This window comes from Dama dama, chromosome 22, assembly GCF_033118175.1.
Source record: "Dama dama isolate Ldn47 chromosome 22, ASM3311817v1, whole genome shotgun sequence".
In the NCBI taxonomy this organism is placed as follows: Eukaryota; Metazoa; Chordata; class Mammalia; order Artiodactyla; family Cervidae; genus Dama; species Dama dama.
Genome location: NC_083702.1, coordinates 60,034,079 through 60,055,095, shown reverse-complemented (window position 1 = coordinate 60,055,095; position 21,017 = coordinate 60,034,079). Strand labels below are relative to the sequence as shown.

Below are 21,017 nucleotides of genomic sequence, written 5' to 3'. Positions count from 1 at the left end.
AATATAAGAATATATTTTTTCTTCATATATTTGGTTTTGTAGGTTTTTACCTTGCTCCTTTGTCTGTAACATTTTTTTTTCTTGCCTCTTTTTTTCTTTTTCTTTTTTTTGAATGAGACTGTGTTCCTGTCTTACTGATTATTTGGCCCAAGGTTTCCAGCACTGGGGTTTGCAGACAGTTGGGTAGAGCCAGGTCTTTGTGTTGAAATGTGGACCTCTGGGAGACCTCGCTCGAGTTAATATTCTCCAGTCACTCAGAGGTTCTTCTCATCTGCTTGGGCGTTGACATCCCCACCACTGTAGCTAGGTGCCCTAAGGTGGGGCTATGCAGACTCTGCATTCTCCTTGGCTCCACCTCAATAAATAGATTATTTTTTGCTATTATTGTCACTGTATGTCTTCTCTAATAAATTTTATGTGCAGGTGAGATGTGTGTATTTTGTATACTGCTGTACCCTTAGCAGCAGTTATAATGTTTGCATCATTTGGAAACATCAATATATATTTATTGACTAGATGAATGACTTTTGAAATGCAAAAATAATTTGAAAAAGTTGCATGTTTCAGGAATACTAACTTGCCCCTCTAAACGATCAAATCCACAGAAGCAATGGGACATGAAAATGTCACAGAATTTATCCTCCTGGGGCTTTTTACTGATGAGAGTGCAAAACGTGCCTGCTTCGTGCTGTTTTTACTTTGCTATATTGCGATTCTCTCAGGGAATCTGCTCATCCTTCTCACCATCAGGGGCAGCCGCCTCAGCGAACAGCCCATGTACTTTTTCCTCAGCTATTTGTCGTTGATGGATGTCTGCTTCACCTCCACGGTGGCACCCAAATTGATCACTGACTTGCTGGCTCAGCAGAAGACCATCTCTTACAACAGCTGCATGGCCCAGATGTTTTACGCCCACTTCTTTGGAGCCACTGAGATCTTCATTTTGGTGGCCATGGCCTATGACCGCTATGCCGCCATCTGCAGACCTCTTCACTACATGGTCATCATGAACAGACAGGTGTGCTATGTCCTAGTAATGGCTTCTGCTATGGGAGCCTTTAGCCATTCAGTCACACAAGTATTAATCATTATTGGACTTCCCTTCTGTGGCCCCAATCAAATAGACCACTATTTCTGTGATGTATTCCCTTTGCTGAAGCTGGCCTGCACGGACACTAGACTATGGGTGATTGCAATCATAACCACCACAGGGGTGTTGTCCATTTTGACCTTTGTTGCCTTGGTGATTTCTTACATCATCATCCTGGCCAGCCTGAGGACTTGCTCATCTGAGGGCCGCCGCAAAGCCTTCTCCACCTGTGGTTCACACATCACTGTGGTCTTCATGTTCTTCTTGCCCCTCATCTTCACCTATGTCCCCACGGCTGATTCTGTCAGGAACGACAAGGTCTTTGCCCTGTTTTACACCATGATTGCCCCCATGTTCAACCCTCTCATCTACACTCTGAGAAACACAGACATGAAGAATGCCATGAGGAAAGTGTGGGGCCGAGATAAACACTCTGTGGGAAAATGAACATCTGGCTATCCTGCTCTTTGCTGGATCTATTTTATCCACACAATGGTTAATGTTGACAAGTACAACAGAGACAGAAGGATCATGTGCTGTCATTCAAAGCTGCAACCCTGAAGAGTGAAGCCCCCTCAGCCACTCCCCCTCTGTCACTTGAATGAGACTGCCCACAAGGGGAATGGATCAGACGCCCTTCAGGTCCTTTCCAGCTCTGACATTCGGGAGCATTCTGTCTTGTGTATTCCCTGACTTGACGAGTACATTTCAGCACTTTTCTCAGGGAAAGTTGTGAAGACTGCATGGTTGGCTTTTCTGACCTCTTTCAGGAAACAGATAATCTTGAGTGAGACATCTCTCAGAGAGCTTTCTTAAAACACTTCCATTGTTTTGTTGTTATTGTTGAGGTTTCCAATTTCAAAAAAGCAATGCCAAAAATTTTACAAGTGTTGTATACTTTAATTTTTTTACATTAACAAATCCTGCATCTAAAACAATGTATTGGATATAATTATTCTACTTACACTACACTTACAGAAATTGTAATTAAAACTTAGTACCTTATTGTAGGTAATTATAAGCCTTGAAAAATGAGCAATTCTTTTCATTTTTACAAATGCAATTCTATGACCATATTTATCACTTTATTTAAGCAATCTTCATGAGTATGTAAAACTGATGTTCTTTGTAAATGTACAAAATGGAATATTTCCCATTTTGTGAAATGTCATGAGCTTAAGAAGGCATATAGCTTAAGAAATGGATGTTCCTGGGGTGCCTTTTGTTAATCCTTGCTCTCATCATGGTAATAATGTATTTTGATGGTGTCTTTCATTAGTCAAACTGGGTAAATCTGTCTCATTTTCCCTCAGACAGGTTTTCATTCTTTGGAGAAATAAAGGTGATTAGACTAAGAAATAGGTATAGCCAGTTGACAACTGGGGCATAAACTAAAATATTTTTTGGCACATTCAGTTGTTTCCTTAATTTAGACAAGAATCTTCAATCTTCATGAATTTTGAAGAGAATTCTGAGGTCAGGATTCTGATCTCAGACACCTCTTAGTTGTCTAGGGTCATCTAAGACTTGGAAGGTGTGTTCACCAAGTTCTCAACTATGAGAGACACAGACTTCTTATCTTCTGGTGCTCCATCTTCTTCACTATTGACCTCACTAAGAAATTGTATTGTGTACTTTTAAAGAATCACTGTCCCTTGTTCAACAGGAATCTGCACTCTAAAATGAAGTATACATATACAGAAATTAGGTATATGTTGAAGAGTTCAGCGACAGTATTTCTTTTCCAAGAAGTCCCTGATATGTGTACTGCTTGAAAATTTAGCAATCTTAGAACATAAGGGGAGGCAGAAAAATAATGGAATATCTAGCAAAAGAGAAAAAAGACAGTAGCAAAGCAATTCAGGGTTTCTTTTTGATGTAGGTCTGGTGGTGACTACTTTCTGGTGTATTATCTGATTCAGGAAGGTAAAGGAGAACAGAAATGTCTATAGCTGCATGGGCAGCTAATTCAAGTGTTTATTTTTCATAAGCTTGCCATTGATACTTAGTTAGGCCACTTTCTCCAGTAATGAATTACACTTTCTTGTTGTGACAAATTCACTATTGATTTTTTTTTTTTTTTCCCAGAAGACGACAAATCTTTAAGAGTCTGCTTGAATGTGGCTTGGATTTACCTGTTGTTAATTCTCTTCTGCAATTTTGTCAACAAAGGAGGGGTGAAAATGAATCTACCCAAGTGTGATTATCACTATATCCTTCTCCTCCCACATATTATTCATGGAAAAATGGAGGGAGAGTTGCTGGAGACTTAAGTATTTAGAATTTGTCCTGTGTTTGTATAACTGATCTCCTTTCCATTCTCTCTAGCTAGCCTTTTATACTACTCCTTTCAATTAGCTAACTCTAAATATAACCATTGTTTTTTGTTTGTTTTTTTATTAATTCAGTAATATGCCTCAGAACCCCTACTCCCACAGTTTGATCACACTATTCTTGGATAAGTCAGATAAAAAAGCCATTCCAAACTCAAGGATTATACAATAAGTATTAAGAATCCTTGCTCATGTTTCTTTGGGTCAGCTTGGGGTTCAGTTGATCTAGGTCAAGCTTGACCAGGCTTCATTCTAAACCTCAGGGTAGGTTCACATATACCTTATGTTGTTTTATTTTTTCTTGTGAAGAGAATGGAAGTTCTATCTTAGTCTTCTGAGACTGAATTTTACATTCTATATATGTGATATCTGAGTGTACCACTGACTGTTATGAAAGTACAGCAATGCATATCACTCTCTATACTGTGGTGCACTTACCTTGTGGATCTTTATATATACTAAACTTGTAGAAAAAGGAATACTTGTAAGATTTTAATTAAGTGATGAAGTTGCATTGTACTTCAAAACACAAAACAAGCCAGGCTACCATGTAAAAACTGAACACATCAGAACACTGTCAAAATGAGACACTTCCATGGGCAGTTTCCCTGAGTTCCTCTGATTGAGATTGGCTCTGACAAACTTCTGTGAGATTTATAAAATCAGTAGTGGAAACCTGAATACCCTTTCATATTAATCTCGATAAGGCAGCTGTAAGCAGTGGAATGATGACTGATCTTAATTCCCTGCACAAGATTTGAACCTGGGGAGCTGGGCTGGGGTGGCTCAGAGGCTAAAGAATCTGCTTGCAATGCAGGATACCACTGTTTAATCCCTGGGTCGGGAAGATCCCTTGGAGAAGGGCATGGCAACCCACTAAAGTATTCTTGCCTGCAGAATTCCATGGACAGAGGATCCAGGTGGCCTATAGTCCATGGGGTGGCAAAGAGTTGGACACGACTAAGTGACTAAAACACACACACAGCCTGAATGGAAACCAGGAATCTTAGCCACCAAACCAGCTAGGGCTAGAGGCTAGAAACTGTTTTTCCCTGTATCTCTGCCCACAGTGAAAAATTCATTTATCATGGAGGCAGAAACTGTAAATGAAGATACAAAGTTTATTACTATAGATGTAGCACAGCAGGAAGTGGGAGGGTACACAGAGAAACCGCTTGTTAAGACAGAAGCAAGGCCGAGACACACACTCAGAGAGAAAGATGGTGGGTGTGCCTCCAAGTGAGGGGGAGTGCAGTTAGGAGGTGGCTAGGTCATTTATATAGGTCAGTTCTTTCAGGTTTTATCTACCTTTAGCCAATTATCTGGTTTCTTTTTCTTAACTTGACCTACCCTGGGACACTCCCCTCAATGAGCAAGCACCCCTCAGCCAAGAAGGATCTCGGAGTGAAGGCTTCTGGGAAGAATCAGTTCAGTTCAGTTCAGTCGTTCAGTCATGTATGACTCTTTGCGATCCCGCGAACCACAGCACGCCAGACCTCCCTGTCCGTCACTAACTGCCAGAGTCCACCCAAACCCATGTCCATTGAGTTGGTGATGCCATCCAACCATCTCATCCTCTGTCGTCCCCTTCTTCTCCTGTCCTCAATCTTTCCCAGCATCAGGGCCTTTTCCAATGAGTCAGCTCTTCACATCAGGTGGCCAAAGTATTGGAGTTGCAGCTTCAACATCAGTCCTTCCAATGAACATCCAGGACTGATCTCCTTTAGGATGGACTGGTTGGATCTCCTTGCAGTCCAAGGGACTCTCAAGAGTCTTCTCAAACACCACAGTTCAAAAGCATCAATTCTTTGGCACTCAGCTTTCTTTATAGTCCAACTCTCACATCCATATACTACTACTGGAAAAATCATAACCTTGACCAGCCAGACCTCTGTTGGCAAACTAATGTCTCTGCTTTTTAATATGTTGTCTAGGTTGGTCATAACTTTCCTTCCAAGGAGTCTTTTAATTTCATGGCTGCGGTCACCATATGCAGTGATTTTGGAGCCACCCCCCAAATTAAGTCAGCCGCTGATCCACTGTTTCCCCATCTATTTGCCCTGAAGTGATGGGACCAGACACCATGATATTCGTTTTCTGAATGTTGAGCTTCAAGCCAACTTTTTCACCCTCCTCTTTCACTTTCATCATGAGGCCCTTTAGTTCTTCTTCACTTTCTGCCATAAGGGTGGTGTCATCTGCATATCTGAGGTTATTGATATTTCTCCCAGCAATCTTGATTCCAGCTTGTGCTTCTTCCAGCCCAGCGTTTCTCATGATGCACTCTGCATATAAGTTAAGTAAGCAGGGTGACAATATACAGCCTTGATGTACTCCTCTTCCTATTTGGAACCAGTCTGTTTTTCCATGTCCAGTTCTAACTGTTGCTTCCTGACCTGCATACAGATTTCTCAAGAGGCAGGTCAGGTGGTCTGAATAAGACTCACTATAGCCTGCCATTATCACTTGGCTTTTGACCCAGATAAAGCCTTTCTGCACATGTGTAATATCTCCCTTGTCTCAAAAAGAGGAGGAGGGAGGTCCCTTAATCCTTTGCTCAAACAAGGTTCTGCCCCTCTTTGTCCTTGCCTTGACTATTTATTTGACTATTGCCATGACTATTATCTTAAGAGGCTTACAAGAGACAAACACTGGCTATTTGCCCTGTTTATGTTGTTACTTTCATTTTCCAGAGCAAATAGGAAGCTGTAAATGCTTTAACTGGAGCCCACCTATCCACTGTCTCCGAAAACGCCAACAGTTTTAAGTATTCAGCCTGAAGCCCACTTTGTATCCCATGAAATGTAAACAGGAGACCAGCTGTAAACATCTAAATTGGAGACCATCCATCTCCTACATCCATATGTTTTGTTTCTAGGTCTTTGAGAGTATTAAATTTGTTAGCTTGTACCTTCTTCAGGACTTCAGATCATCAATATAAATAACTCTCAGTAGTCAAGTCTTTGATGCAGAAACATAAAGGAAACAGTACAGTGGAAAAATTTATACATGAACTACATTAATTTAGTCCACAATTTTCTAAATTCAGTTCAAGTTTAGTTTCCTTTTAAATAGTAGAACAGTTGGGAATATATATCCAAGGTAGGACCCTTTGGAATTGATTGATTCAAAGACCCTTTTGATTCAAAGTATCATCTAGTCCCAGTGTTTCCAAATTTTTGATGTGCCACTACCTGTATAAAAATTACCAGAGGAGCTTGTTGAAAATACAGATTTTTTTATACCCTATAACATTGGTGGAGATGGTTGGCTAGCATCATTGACTCAATGGACGTGAGTTTGAGTAAGTTCTGGAAGTTGGTGATGGACAGGGAAGCCTGGCGTGTGGCAGTCTTTGGGTTCGCAAAGAGACTGAGTGACTGAACTGAACTGAACTGAATATTGGTCTACTGAATCACAAATTCTTAGAATAGATACTGTCATCTTTTCAAAAACATCTCAAGAGGACTAAAATGATCAGTCAAGTTTGGAGAGCACCGATCTAATTACCATCTTAAAACTGAGCAAACCCTCAGGTTCATAGAGGTCCAGTGAGTCTATGTCCAAACTGGGGCAATAAACATGGATTCATGTAGTCAGAGGGGGCCTTATAACTTTTAATAACTTTTAACAATTATAACTTTGAATGTCTTGCTGTCTTTTGATACTTATTATCTTTAATTCTATGAGTGCTCCAATAGCTGAGATCATAGTGTAAGGTACTGGCAATGTCAATAATAGGTGCACACCACACACACACAGACTGCAAAATCACAATCACATACCCACATATTGACAGTAATTTAAATAATCAGACTTGTGAAAAAACAATGAAAATAAATGGCAGAGAGATAATCAGTGATGGATTTATTGCTGTGGAAAAATAAAGCTTAGGTAGTGCAAAGAGAAGAGGAATGCATTACTAGGGCAGGTATCAGTTTACCTAAGAAATGTACATTTATTTGTCCAGAATGACTCTCTCTAGAATCCACAGCTAGAAATCAGGTTGTGCCAGTCAAGGAGGCAGTGATAAATGATTCACTGTTTTCAGTAAAACTGTTTGGTTCAAACATTGGAGGAAATATGTTTTCCCAACCATGCATTTCGGTAAATTACATTTACCCTCTTGATTAACACACAATCTTGTATTCATCACAGATGTCTTTGGTATTGTTCAGTTTCTTTAAGTGTTTCCTGTTAATCACTTACATTAATAGTGATGACTGACTACAGACTATAAGAGGCAGTTATCAGAAGCATGTAAATAGGATGCTACAGTTAAAATGGGAATATTAGGGGCAATTTTTTTTCCAATAGACTTATTGTTTGAGTAAGGAAAATGAGTCCTAGAGAAAGAAAGCTTTTTCCCCAAACCAGAGGATAACAGGTCTTTTGCTTTCTAAGCCTGTGTTTTATCTCTCTGACATTCTGCCCACAACCCCTCCCATCCAAGCCTTACAAGGTTTAGTTTTGCTGTTTTGGAGGACTTGTACCAGAACTCCTTAGCTCAGATTTTGGTCATTTTTTCTGAATCCTTTCATTCAAACAACATACACATATCAAATATTAATTATGTAAGAACTATAAATCTAAACACTAGAAAATAGCCTTTGACTCTCATTATTTAAAGAAAATTGAAAACTGGAAAAAAATGAAGAGAGGAAAGTCTGACCATGCTGAATTTCTGAGTTTGATAGGATTTCTTTGTTCTAGATATTTCAGAAAATTATGATTATGAAATATTAGAATAAATATAATTATAATGATAAATAATAACTTGTTTCTATAGAATGTGTTATTCTCTTATTTGTTCCCCTCAAGACACCCTGTGAGATCATTATTATTGTCTTCACTGTGCAGATGAGAAACTTTGAGATCATACACCTTGGATTGTTACTTTTTACTATTTACCATTATCCTCCCAGAACACCCTCCTGCCCCACAATTTCTTCATTCCATTTTTTACTTCTGCATTTCCCAGTGTAGAAGTCAGGGGGCTTAACATGGGGGTGATGATGGTATAAAACACAGCCACCATCTTATCCTCTGAAAGGGTAGTACCAGGATGCATATGCATGAAAGGACAGGGACCAAAATAGATGACGACCACGGCAATGTGGGAGCCACAGGTGGAGAGAGTTTTGCACTTACCTTCTACTGACTGCTTTCTCAGGAACACCAGGATGATGGTATAGGAGATTAGCAAAATGACAAAGCTCCCCAGAGCGATGGTACCGCTGTTGGCTGTCACAACACCAAGGACATATGTGTCTGTGCAGGCGAGTTCTAGCACTGGGTGAACATCGCTAAAGTAGTGATCAATCTCATTGGGTCCACAAAAGGGTAGTTGGACTACCAGAGCCACTTGGGTGATGGAGTGAAAGAACCCACCTACCCAAGTCCCCAGCTGCATTTTATTGCATCTGTCTCAGTTCATGATGGTCATATAGTGTAGGGATTTACAAATAGCCATATAATGATCATAGGCAGAAACTAAAGAAAACAATGAAAGAAACTGATGGAGTAGAGTTGCTTTACAGTGTTGTGTTCATTTCTGCTGTACAGCAAAGTGAACCAGACACACATAAACACATAGCCCCTCTTTTGTGGATTCCCTTCCCATTTAGGCCACCACAGAGCACTGACTAGAGATCCTCATGCTATACATGAGGATTATCATTAGTTATCAATTTTATTCATAGCAATATACATATGCCAAGCCCAATCTCCCAGTTCAACCCACTTTACATCCCCCGTTGGTATTCATACTTTATTCTCTACATCTATCACTCTATTTCTTTGCAAATAAGTTCATCTATACTATTAAAAGAGTAGGATGGGTAGATACATTGTGATAAAGTCACACAATGGAATACTATTTTCCAGTCATAATGAGTGAACTAGAGTTACTCAACATGACAAATTTTCACAAAAACACATTGTAGAGTAAAAGCAGCCACCTACACAAAAAGTTGCTCTGTATGACTCTGTTATGTCAAACTTAAAAGGGATCAAATTTAAAAGAAACTGTTGGAGGCACATCAAGATGTGTTTGATTTAAATGGAGGGGAGGAAAATCTTACCTTCAAACTCAGTGTTTGAGGATTCCTCAGGAAATGCATTGCTTTGGTATTTTATGTATTTATCTGTTAACATCAATAAATAAATAGACATGACTCATTCCTTAATCTCGCTAGTCCTTCATATTTACTTGTAATGGATGACTCTCCAGTGGTGTAATGTCAGATACTCTGGTGAGGTCACTGCAGCATATGTACAAATAAGGGGCATGGGGAATACCTTTGATTAAAGCCTTTCTCAAGCTGTTCTTCAAGCCAAGGTACAGATGTATTAATAAATGATTCCTTTAGTTCTGGTTTGGGATAGGATTACAGTGTCTTAGGTAATCATCAGGAATTTTACAGACCTGAGGACACATCCCCCAAAGATCTGTTAATTCCAACTGAACTCTGTGCTCTAAGGTATGTTTTGTAGCAATGTTTTTCCTGATGTGCATATTAGACTTGATAGCATAGTCATTCCAGTTGTGCCTTCTCTTCTACAGTAGAAATAATGATAAAAACTGTAATAGATATAATGACAACCCAATTCAGACTCAAACACACCCCTTAAAACTTTCTCATTTTGCAGGAGAGATAGCAGAAGCCCCATGAAGCTAAGCAATTTATCTAGAGGTATAGCACCACTATCTTAAAATCAGATTTGCATAATTTTGATTTTCTTTGTCCTACACCACATTTCTCGATATGAGAGCTTGATATCAAATAGGGGTCCAAAAATTCATGTACACTCTCACTCTCCTTTTGTTTTTCCTCCTGAATTAAACAAAACATTTTATTCTCCACTCAGAGAGTTCTTCAGTTTAAGAGACCTCAAATCATAGCAGTTTTTGACAACTGTGAATAATGTGACTTGGCTATCTTCTAAAAGAAACCGGTCATTTAAAATCAAGCCTGGGGATTGTGTCTCCATTGTCCATCCTGTAAGGGCAACGAGGAAATCTTTCTCCCAAAATCAAAATCCGCCTCAAAGAATTTCTTCCTCCACATTTTGAACATTTCAAACATACTAACATCTCATTTTCTTTTGAAAGTCAAGCATTTTCCTACTCAAATGTCATTACCATCCATCTCATAGTCTGGTTTGCATGCACTTCATCATTTTATTATCATCTTAAAAATTTTACTCTCCCCCTATTTCTAAGAACATTGTCTTGCAATTATATTACAAGTATTCAAGATATAGAAATTTGATAAAATTCTCTTTTTCAGAAATCTTCAATGTTAATTTTAGAAGTGAAAAATCTCATCAGTATTGTCCAGAACTTGGATTTTGCTATGTTTTTCTATCACTCCTCAGATAATTTGGATGCAACTTTTCAAAACAAAGTTAAGAGTGATGCTTTAAGAATTGTTCTGTGAATAATTGGTTTCAGAGAATCCCTGAGTCCAGAAACTCAAAAACTGGTAGAATTTTGTTGTTCCTGGTCTGTCTCTCACCAACTGAAATCAGCCATTTTTCAGTACTGTTGGCAACAAATGCTGCTTTCTCTACTTGTACTTCTACTCTTTCCTTTCTGCTCATTCTTTCTTCACCTTCTTTCTCCTTCCTACTTTCATCTCACCTCCTTCTTCATTTATAATAAAATGTCAAAAAACAATTAGTTCATACTTTTAGGGAGAACTTATGAGCCGCCCATTGCAGCTGATTTCTTTATCTCACTGAAGCTTTTAATAGACACTATGGATTTGTTTTCCAAGCAATTTGTAAACAAGACAAGGAAAGATGTACATATTCATCAAGTTTTCTCTCCCAAAGTTTACCACACAGTGGGCCATTTTTTCTGCAATTTCTGGCCATGTACTCTTCCTGTAGTTGTAGGAGAGAACAGAGTCCTGAGAGCACCAGGGGCATTCATAGTAGCAGGAGGGAGTTTGATGGGAAACTTCTGAGCGTATTTAAGATCCACTCATGTCACCCAGTATATACCACCTCATCAGCAACAAGGAATCTCTGGGAAAGAATTCCAGGAAATTTTCAGTGTTTTTCTTTCACTTTTTGCCTTGTGTGTGTGTAAGCTTTCTATTGCTCTATGTTGGTAAACAGAGCTAAGTCAAAAATCAGTGGCTTACCACCACAAAATTTAATCCCCAAATTAGTAGTTTAAAAATTGTAACACCACAACTTAAAGGCTTAAAATAGAAACGCTTTATTTGATTAAAATTCTGCAGTTTTCCTTCAATTCACCTGGGTGGTTCTTCCACTGATGCTACCTGGCAGCACTCTGATAGCCTGAATGGAGTAGCTGCTTCAAGATGGCCTCGTTTATGTGCCTTCCAGTCAGCTTAGGTACCTCAGCTCTCTCTCATTCTCCAGTAGCACCTACAGGGCTCTCTCACACCATGGCTGTTTCAGGGCAGTAGTTGTTTCACAAAAGCTAAACCTTCAAGGTCTCTCTACCTAAGCTTCAGGATTCATACAATATCACTTTTTTCCACATTCTGCTCATGTATTTAAAACTTTACATGTAATACTGTTACTGAGGGATTCCCAGAAGGCTCAGTAGTAAAATAATTAACCTGCCAATGTTGGAGATAGAGATGTAGGTCTCATCCTGGGTCTGAAAGATCCTCTGGAGGAGGAAATGGCAACCCACTCCAGTATTCTTGCCTGTTAAATCCCATGGACAGAGGAGCCTGGTGGGCTAGTCTAGGAGTCACAAAGAGTTGGACATGACTAAGCCTGCAAACATTTTTACTGACCCTTTGAGTCAGACTCCAACAGAGGTTTCCTTGTCCTTGTTGTTCAAGCCAATAGAATGAGAGGAGCTCAGTTCAGAAGCAAAGGAAGGGAAACTGTGTTCTCTGAGCAAAGAATGAGAGGAATGAGCTGGCTCCAGAGCAGCGGTCCCCAGGCTCTTGGATCTGAGATGGAGTTGATGTAATAATAGAAATAAAGTGTAAATAAGTGTGATGTGCTTGAATTATTTGGAAACCATCCCCTAGTTCCCAATCCCATTGTTTACGGAAAAACTGTCTTCCATGAAGGTGCCCCCTGGTGCCGAAAGATTTTGGGAACCACTGCTAGAGCACAGTGTCTCCCTGACAGGCAGGCTGTGGCCAAGGGCTGCTGAGGCTGCCAGCGTAGAGGAGGCGGAGTTCTCGCGGGAACATCCAGATGTGTTGCTCCGCTGCACGCAACTGGCCGCGGCCATCTTGAATCTCTGAGTTGTGCTTGGTCCTTCAGCCTGCATCCTTGAGCAGAGCCGGCACAGCCCTTCAGCAGAGGAACTCTGGTCTGAAGCACCAGCAGGAGGCTTCTGCACTTGGCAGCCTGTGGGTAAGTGAAACCAGATGAAACACAAAGGAAAAGAGAAAGGTTAGTTTTTTTGTTTGTTTGTTTTGTTTTTTTTTAACTCTGCTTCTAATGTTATTACCAGGGACTTACTAATGGGCTTTGCTGTCGGGCAAAGCCTCTGTCTGGCTTCTTACTCTCGAGGGATGCAGAGGGGTGATGGTCTGTTTCTGTAATTGTTTCCTGTTGATTTGAGATGAACCCCAGTTTTCTAAACTTTTGGAGGTAAAGGACACTCGACACTTTCAGATATATGAAAGAGTAAAAGTATCTAGCTTTGCCTGTGGGCAAATATGCCCTGATGTCCAGCTTCTCTGGCCGGATCTGGATGTATCTTTGGTTGTTTTTTGGAAGAGAAGCTTCAGGTCAAAGAGGTTCACAGGGGTAGTCAAGGAGGCCATTGTCATAGGTCATTTCTCTGGAGGTTGAGGCTTGGGATCCCCCTTCACTTGAGTACAATGACCCCATGAAGTGATCACAGCAACTTCAGCATGGAATGTGTGGTTAGGATCACCAAGTGGGGTTGTTCTACCTAGAAGTGAGCTGGTCTTGCAAATTGCTAGTTTTCCTGGTTTTTAGATGCCCCCAGACTTCTGGCCAGAAGAGATAGTGGGACAGCTCAGGACAGCACCTAGTTACCATGTTTTGTGAGAGCTTTCACAGATTCTCCTACCTGGAGGACACACTTGAACTGTTCCATTTCAGGGTATTTAGGGTGTACATTCACTCAGGCTAGAGGAGTGTGTCTACAATATAAGAGTTTAAATGCGTTTAACTTAACTTATCCCTTGGGCTAAGCGCATGCAAAGAAGGGCAGTCAGAAGCAAATTAATTCAGTTTTAGTTCTTTCTTTTTTGTTTTAGATTTATTGAGGTATAGGTGATTTACAATGTTGGGTTAATTTCTGCTGTATAGCAAAGTGATTCAGTTATACATATATATTCAGTTAAAATATGTATAAAATGCACTATATGGGTGTAGGATGGCATACATAAACCAGTTTATTGTGTTTATCGAGACCCCATGGACTGTAGCCTGTCAGGCTCTTCTGTCCATGGGATTTTCCAGGCAAGAACCCACTGAAGTGGGTTGCCATTTCCTTCTCTAGGGGGTACTCCCAGACCCAGAGATCAAATCTGTGTTCCCTGAACTGTTGGCAGATTCTTTACTACTGAGCCACCAGAGAAACCCACATATATACCAAGAATATGAACAAATATTTAAGTTGTTCCCTGTCCCAGGCTCGAAGGTTCCATTAAGGGTATCAGCTCCACCATTTGGACAGAAGTCCTTGTGGGTAGCCTTTTTGCTTCTCTGACTTGGGTCTGGAAGGTTACTGCATATCCCACCAGCCTTTTCCCTTTTGTAAACCTGTTCCCATCTGGGAACCATTCCTCTTTGGAATTTTGAGGAGGCTCATTTCCTAGATCAGGACAACTAGAATAGATCATGCCTTTGGTCTGTATACAATCATGCTCCAGGTGCCCTATTTCTGTGCATAGCAGGGTGGCAAGATTTAGCTTGTGACAATTTTTTTTGTGTGTGACTTTTTTTTTTTTTCTTGGTAGCCGCTAGAATGTCTGAAAGTGTAACCTGAATGTGAGTCAGCCTTCTGGGGGATATAGCCCTCCTGTTCCCTCAAAATTGACTAAAGCCTGAACCTGATTGGAGCCCATATAGTGACTGGTTAATCAGGTGTTAACTTTTCAACCTCCTCTAGCAGAGTTGTGGGAGCAGCTACTCTTAAGCATGGAGGCCACTCCACTAAGGGACCCTATGGACTATAATCTGTCAGGCTCCTCTGTTCATGGGGTTCTCCAGGCAAGAGTACTGGAGTGGGTTGCCATGCCCTCCTCCAGGGGATCTTCCTGAACCAGGGACTGAACACACATCTCTTACATCTCCTACATTGGCAGGTGGGTTCTTCACTACTAGCACCACCTGGGAAGTCCATTTATCTATATTTTTGGCTCTGCCAGGTCTTAGCTTCAGCATTGGCATCTAGTCCCCTGACCAGGGATCAAGCCCACACCTCCTGCATTGAGAGTGTGAAGTATTAGTCATTGGACTAAGGAAAGCCTTGCTGGGCCCATCATTTTTCATCTATTTGAACCTCAGCTTTTGAGGGTCATGGCCAGGACCTGCTGTTTCTGACCCTTGGAGAGCATTCTTTCTCCTAGTGTCCCTCTTGTTGGCATGGTGCACTGCTGGGTCCTAGTTTGCTCTCCTTCAGAAGGAGCAGGGGTCAGGTGCCTTTACTGGAGCCGAGAATCTCTGTGGGCATTAGTGTAGATTCCTGTGCTGACCAGTTGACACTAGAGGGCAACAGTCAGTGGGAAGACTTGAGTGTGGGCCTTTTTCTGTCTCTGACATTTCTGCCTCTATATATTGGTTATTAAACACCAGGGAGTCACTGCATTCCCTTCCAATGTCTCAGGGTTAGTGGCAGTATAAATTCAGATGCCTTCCCTGTGGTGCTCTAGGAATGATGAAGGATTTTCTGTAGGCTCCTGATTTTCTTCATCTTATTCCAAATGACAGGTTTATTTCCTGCTGCCTGCATTCCCTTTAAGATAATAATTTTATAATGAGTCAGCCTCCTCTTCATTGTCACGGTAGTCCCAGTTGGGTTTGTTATCTGGACCACTTGATTCCAAGGTCTGAAAACAGTGTGACTTGCATTCTGTTCTCTTTACCTGCTTCTTCTTGGGCTTGAAACAAACCAACAGCAGCAACAACAAAAACACCATTTGTTCCCCCATTAGGAAAATATTAAGAAAGATCTGGGTGTCAGTCCAGGTGGAGTCATGGGTCTGAAAGACTCACCTAATCAGATTCTCATCTCACACAATAGCAAAATAATGCTCAAAATTCTCCCAGTGAGGCTTCAACAGAACATGAACCGAGAACTTCCAGATGTTCAAGCTGGATTTAGGAAAGGCAGAGGAACCAGAGATCAAATTGCCAACATCTGGTGGATCATTGAGAAAGCAAGAGGGTTCCAGAAAAACATCTGCTTTATTGACTATGCCAAAGCCTTTGATTGTGTAGATCACAACAAACTGGAAAATTCTTAAAAGAGATAGGGATACCAGGCCACCTGACCTGTCTCCTGAGAAATCTGTATGCAGGTCAAGAAGCAGTGGTTACAAATGGACATGGAAAAATGGACTGGTTCCAGATTGGGAAAGGAGTACATCAAGCTTGTGTATCGTTAGCCTGTTTACTTAACTTATATGAGATTTCATCATGTGAAATGCCAGGTTGGATGAAGCAAAAGCTGGATCAAAATTGCCAGGAGAAAGAGCAATAACCTCAGATATGCAGATGACACCACCCTGATGTCAGAAAGCAAAGAGGAACTAAAGAACCTCTTGATGAAGGTGAAAGAGGGGAGTGAAAAAACTGGCTTAAAACTCAACATTCAAAAAACAAAGATCATGGTTTCCAGTTCTCTCACTTCATGGCAAATAGATGGGGAAACAGTGGGAACAGTGAGACTATTTTCTTGGACTCCAAAATCACTGCAGATGGTGACTGCAGCCATGAAATCAAAAGGTGCTTGCTTCTTTGAAGAAAAGGTATGACCAACCTAGACAGCATATTAAAAGCAGAGACATTCTTTGTCACAAGGATCTGTCTAGTCAAAGCTATGTTTTCTCCAGTAGTCATGTACGGATGTGAGAATTGGACTAGAAAGAAAGCTGAACACCAAAGAATTGGTGTTTTTGAACTGTGGTGTTGAAGACTTTTGAGAGTCCCTTGGACTGAAGGAGATCAAACCAGTCAGTCCTAAAGAAAATCAGTCCTGAATATTCCTTGGAAGGATTTATGCTGAAACCGAAGCTCCAATACTTTGGCCACCTGATGCAAAGAAGTGGCTCTTTGGAAGAGACCCTGATGCTGAGAAAGATTGAAGGCAGGAGGAGAAGGAGATGGCAGAGGATGAGATGGTTGGATGGCATCACTGACTAGACGGACATGAGTTTATGCAAGCTCTGGGATTTGGTGATGAACAGGGAAACCTGGCGTGCTGCAGTCTGTGGGGCTGCAAAGAGTCAGATATGATGAAGTGACTGAATAGAATTGAGGGGCCAACTTTCCAAATCTCCCAACTAGTATTGGTCCAAGCTATATTGCATAGGAAGATGAAGGTGAAATGCTTTTAAATGCTGCAGTGTAATTTTAATGTAATCGTTAAAATTTTTGAATTTTACTTGATCTTATTGCAGCTTACTTTTGCTTTGTTCCCTTTATAACTTTCTTTTCTGTATTCTTTTCAGTTTAGTAGGTGTTTTTGTCTACCATTAAATTATATCTTCTCTATTTACATATTTTTAAACAGATTTTATTTTTTAAAGTAGATCTATGTTTGTAGCAGAATTGAGGAAAAGATACAGATCATCCATATACCTCCCTGCCTCACTCATGCTTTGCTTGCTCCATTGTTTTTAATATTTATTTTATGTATTTATTTATTCAACTGCACTGGGTCTTATCTGAGGCATGTGGGATCTTTAGCTGCAGCATGAAAATTCTTTGCTTAGTTGCAGAACATGTAATCCAGCTCCCTGACTATGGATTGAACCCAGGGCCCCTGCATTGGAAATGCTGAGGCTTAACCACTGGACCATAAGGGAAGTCCTCCCCTCCACATTGTTAACCTCCCACAAAAGTGATGTATTTGTTCAATTGATGAACTTAAGTTGACACATCATTATCACCCAAAGTCCAGAGTTTACGTTAGACTTCACTCTTGGTGATGTACATCATATGGGTTGACAAATGTACAATTATGTTTATCTATAATTATAGTACCACTCGGATGGTTTCACTGTTCTAAATGTCCTCTGTGCCCCACCTATTGATCTCTCCCAACACTTGAATCCTTGGCAACCACTGAACTTTTTGCTGTCTCCAGAGGGTTTTTTTTTTTTTTTCTTTCTGAATGTCTTATAATGGGCATTGTACAGTACATAACCTTTTAACATTGGTTTACTTTAAGAATATTTATGTAAGATTTCTTCTTGTTATTTTATGCCTTGGCAGCTTATTTCTTTTTAGTGCTGAATAATATTAATTTGTCTGGATATACCAGATTACTGAGCATGACCCTGCCAATCAGAACAATACCCAGTTTCCCCCTCAGTCAGTCTCTCCCATCAAGAAGCTTCCATAAACCTCTTATTATTCTCTATCAGAGGGCAGACAGACTTAAAACCACAGTCACAGAAAACTAACCAATCTAATCACACGGACCACAGCCTGTCTAGCTCATTGAAACTATGAGCCATGCCGTGAAGGGCCGCCCAAGACAGATGGGTCATGGTGGAGAGTTCGGACAAAATGTGGTCCGCTAGAGAAGGGAATGGCAAACCACTTCAGTATTCTTGCCTTGAGAACCCTATGAACAGTATGAGAAGGCAAAAAGATAGGACACTGAAAGATGAACTCCCCAGGTCAGTAGGTGCCCAATATGCTACTGGAGATCAGTGGAGAAATAACTCCAGAAAGAATGAACGGATGGAGCCAAAGCAAAAACAACACTCATTTGTGGATGTGACTGCTGATGGAAGCCAGGTCCACTGCTGTAAAGAGCAATATTGCATAGGAACCTGGAATGTTAGGTCCATGAATCAAGGCAAATTGGAAGTGGTCGAACAGGAGATGGCAAGAGTGAACATTGACAGTTTAGAAATCAGCGAACTAAAATGGACTGGAATGGGTGAATTTAACTCAGATGACCATTTTATCTACTACTGTGGGCAGTAACCCCTTAGAAGAAATGGAGTAGCCATCATGGTCAACAAAAGAGTCCAAAATGCAGTACTTGGATGCAATCTCAAAAATGACAGAATGACCTCTGTTTGTTTCCAAAGCAAACCATTTAATATCACAGTAATCCAAGTCTATGCCCCGATCAGTAACACTGAAGAAGCTGAAGCAGAACCTTTCTATGAAGACCTACAAGACCTTCCAGAACTAACACCCAAAAGAGATGTCCTTTTCATTATAGGGAACTGGAATGCAAAAGTAGGAAGTCAGGAAACATCTGGAGTAGCAGGCAAATTTGGCCTTGGAGTATGGAGTGAAGCAGGGCAAAGGCTAATAGAGTTTTGCAAAGAGAATGCACTAGTGATAGCAAACACCCTATTTCAACAACACAAGAGAAGACTCTACACATGGACATCACCGGATGGCCAACACCAAAATCAGATTGGTTATATTCTTTGCAGCCAAAGATGAAGACGCTCTATACAGTCAGCAAAAACAAGACCAGGACCTGAATGTGGCTCAGACCATGAACTCCTTATCGCCAAATTCAGACTTAAACTGAAGAAAATAGGGGAAACCACTAGACCATTCAGATATGACTTAAATCAAATCCCTAACAATTATACAGTAGAAGTGAGAAGTAGATTTAAGGACTAGATCTGATAGAATGCCTGATGAACTATGGATGGAGGTTCATGACACTGTACAGGAGACAGGGAGCAAGACCATGCCCAAGAAAAAGAAATACAAAAAGTAAAATGGCTGTCTGAGGAGGCCTTACAAATACCTGTGAAAAGAAGAGAAGCAAAAAGCAAAGAACAAAAGGAAAGATATACCCATTTCAATGCAGAGTTCCAAAGAATAGCAAGGAGAGATAAGAAAGCCTTCCTCATTGATCAATGAAAAGAAATAGAGGAAAACAATAGAATGGGAAAGACAAGAGATCTCTTGAATAAAATTAGAGATACCAAGGGAATATTTCATGCAAAGATGGGTTCAATGAAGGACAGAAATGGTATGGACCTAACAGAAGCAGAAGATATTAAGAAGAGGTGGCAAGAATACACAGGAGAACTGTACAAAAAAGATCTTCATGAACCAGATAATCACAATGGTGTGATCGCTCACTTAGAGCCAGACATCCTGGAATGTGAAGTCAAGAGGGCCTTAGGAAGCATCACTACGAACAAAGCTAGTGGAGGTGATGGAATTCCAGTTGAGCTATTTCAAATCCTAAGAGATGAGGCTGAGAAAGTTCTGCACTCAATATGCCAGAACACTTGGAAAACTCAGCAGTGGCCACAGGACTGGAAAAGGGCAGTTTTCATTCCATTCCCAAAGAAAGGCAATACCAAGGAAGGCTCAATGTACCACACAATTGAGCTCATCTCACACGCTAGTAAAGTAATGCTCAAAATTCTCCAAGCCAGTCTTCAGCAATTCATGAACTGTGAACCTCTAGATGTTCAAGCTTGTTTTAGACTTTTCTAAAACCTCTGACTTTGCAGAGGAACCAGATATCAAATTGCCAACATCCTCTTGATCATCAAAAAAACAAGAGAGTTCAAGAAAAACATCTATTTCTGCTTTATTGACTATGTCAAAACCTTTGACTGTGTGGATTACTATAAACTGTGGAAAATTCTGAAAGAGAATGGAATACCAGACCACCAGACCTGCCTCTTGAGAGCTCTGTATGCAGGTCAGGAAGCAACAGTTAGAACTGGACATGGAATAACAGATTGATTCCTAACAGGAAAAGGAGTACCTCAAGGCTGTATATTGTCATCCTGCTTATTTAACGTATGTGCAGAGTACATCATGAGAAATGCTGGGCTGGATGAAGCACAAGCTGGAATCAGGACTGCTGGGAGAAATATCAATAACCTCAGATATGCAGATGACACCACTCTTATGGCAGAAAATGAAGAAGAATTAAAGAGTCTTTTGATGAAAGTGAAAGAGGAGAGTGAAAAAGTTGGGTTATTGCTCAACATTCAGAAAACAAAGATTATGACATCCAGTCCCATCACTTCATGGCAAATAGATGGGGAAACAGTGGAAATAGGGGCAGACTTTATTTTGGCGGGGACTCCAAAATCACTGCAGGTGGTGATTGCAGCCATGAAATTAAGACACTTAGTCCTTGGAAGAAAAGTTATGACCAACCTATACAGCATATTAAAATGCAGAGACATTACTTTGCCAATAAAGGTCCATCTAATCAAGGCTGTGGTTTTCCAGTAGTCATGTATGGATGAGAAAGTGGGACTGTAAAGAAAACTGAGCACCGAAGAATTGATGCTTTTGAACTGTGGTGTTGGAGAAGACTCTTGAGAGTCCCTTGGACTGCAAGGAAATTCAACCAGTCCATCTTAAAGGAGAGATCAGTCCTGAATATTCATTGGAAGGACTGATGTTGAAGCTGAAACCCCAATACTTTG

The 21,017-nt window shown here is 40.6% G+C and overlaps 1 protein-coding gene and 1 pseudogene across 1 annotated transcript; one reads left to right on the top strand and one right to left on the bottom strand.

Annotated features, from left to right (window-relative positions):
• Positions 1–610: 610 nt before the first annotated feature.
• On the top strand, positions 611–1,537 carry LOC133043410 (olfactory receptor 4P4-like). The gene has a single exon (XM_061124199.1). The coding sequence runs from the start codon at positions 611–613 to the stop codon at positions 1,535–1,537; it is 927 nt and encodes a 308-aa protein (XP_060980182.1).
• Positions 1,538–8,326: 6,789 nt separating this feature from the next.
• LOC133043179 (olfactory receptor 4S2-like) lies at positions 8,327–13,498 on the bottom strand (annotated as a pseudogene).
• Positions 13,499–21,017: the final 7,519 nt, after the last annotated feature.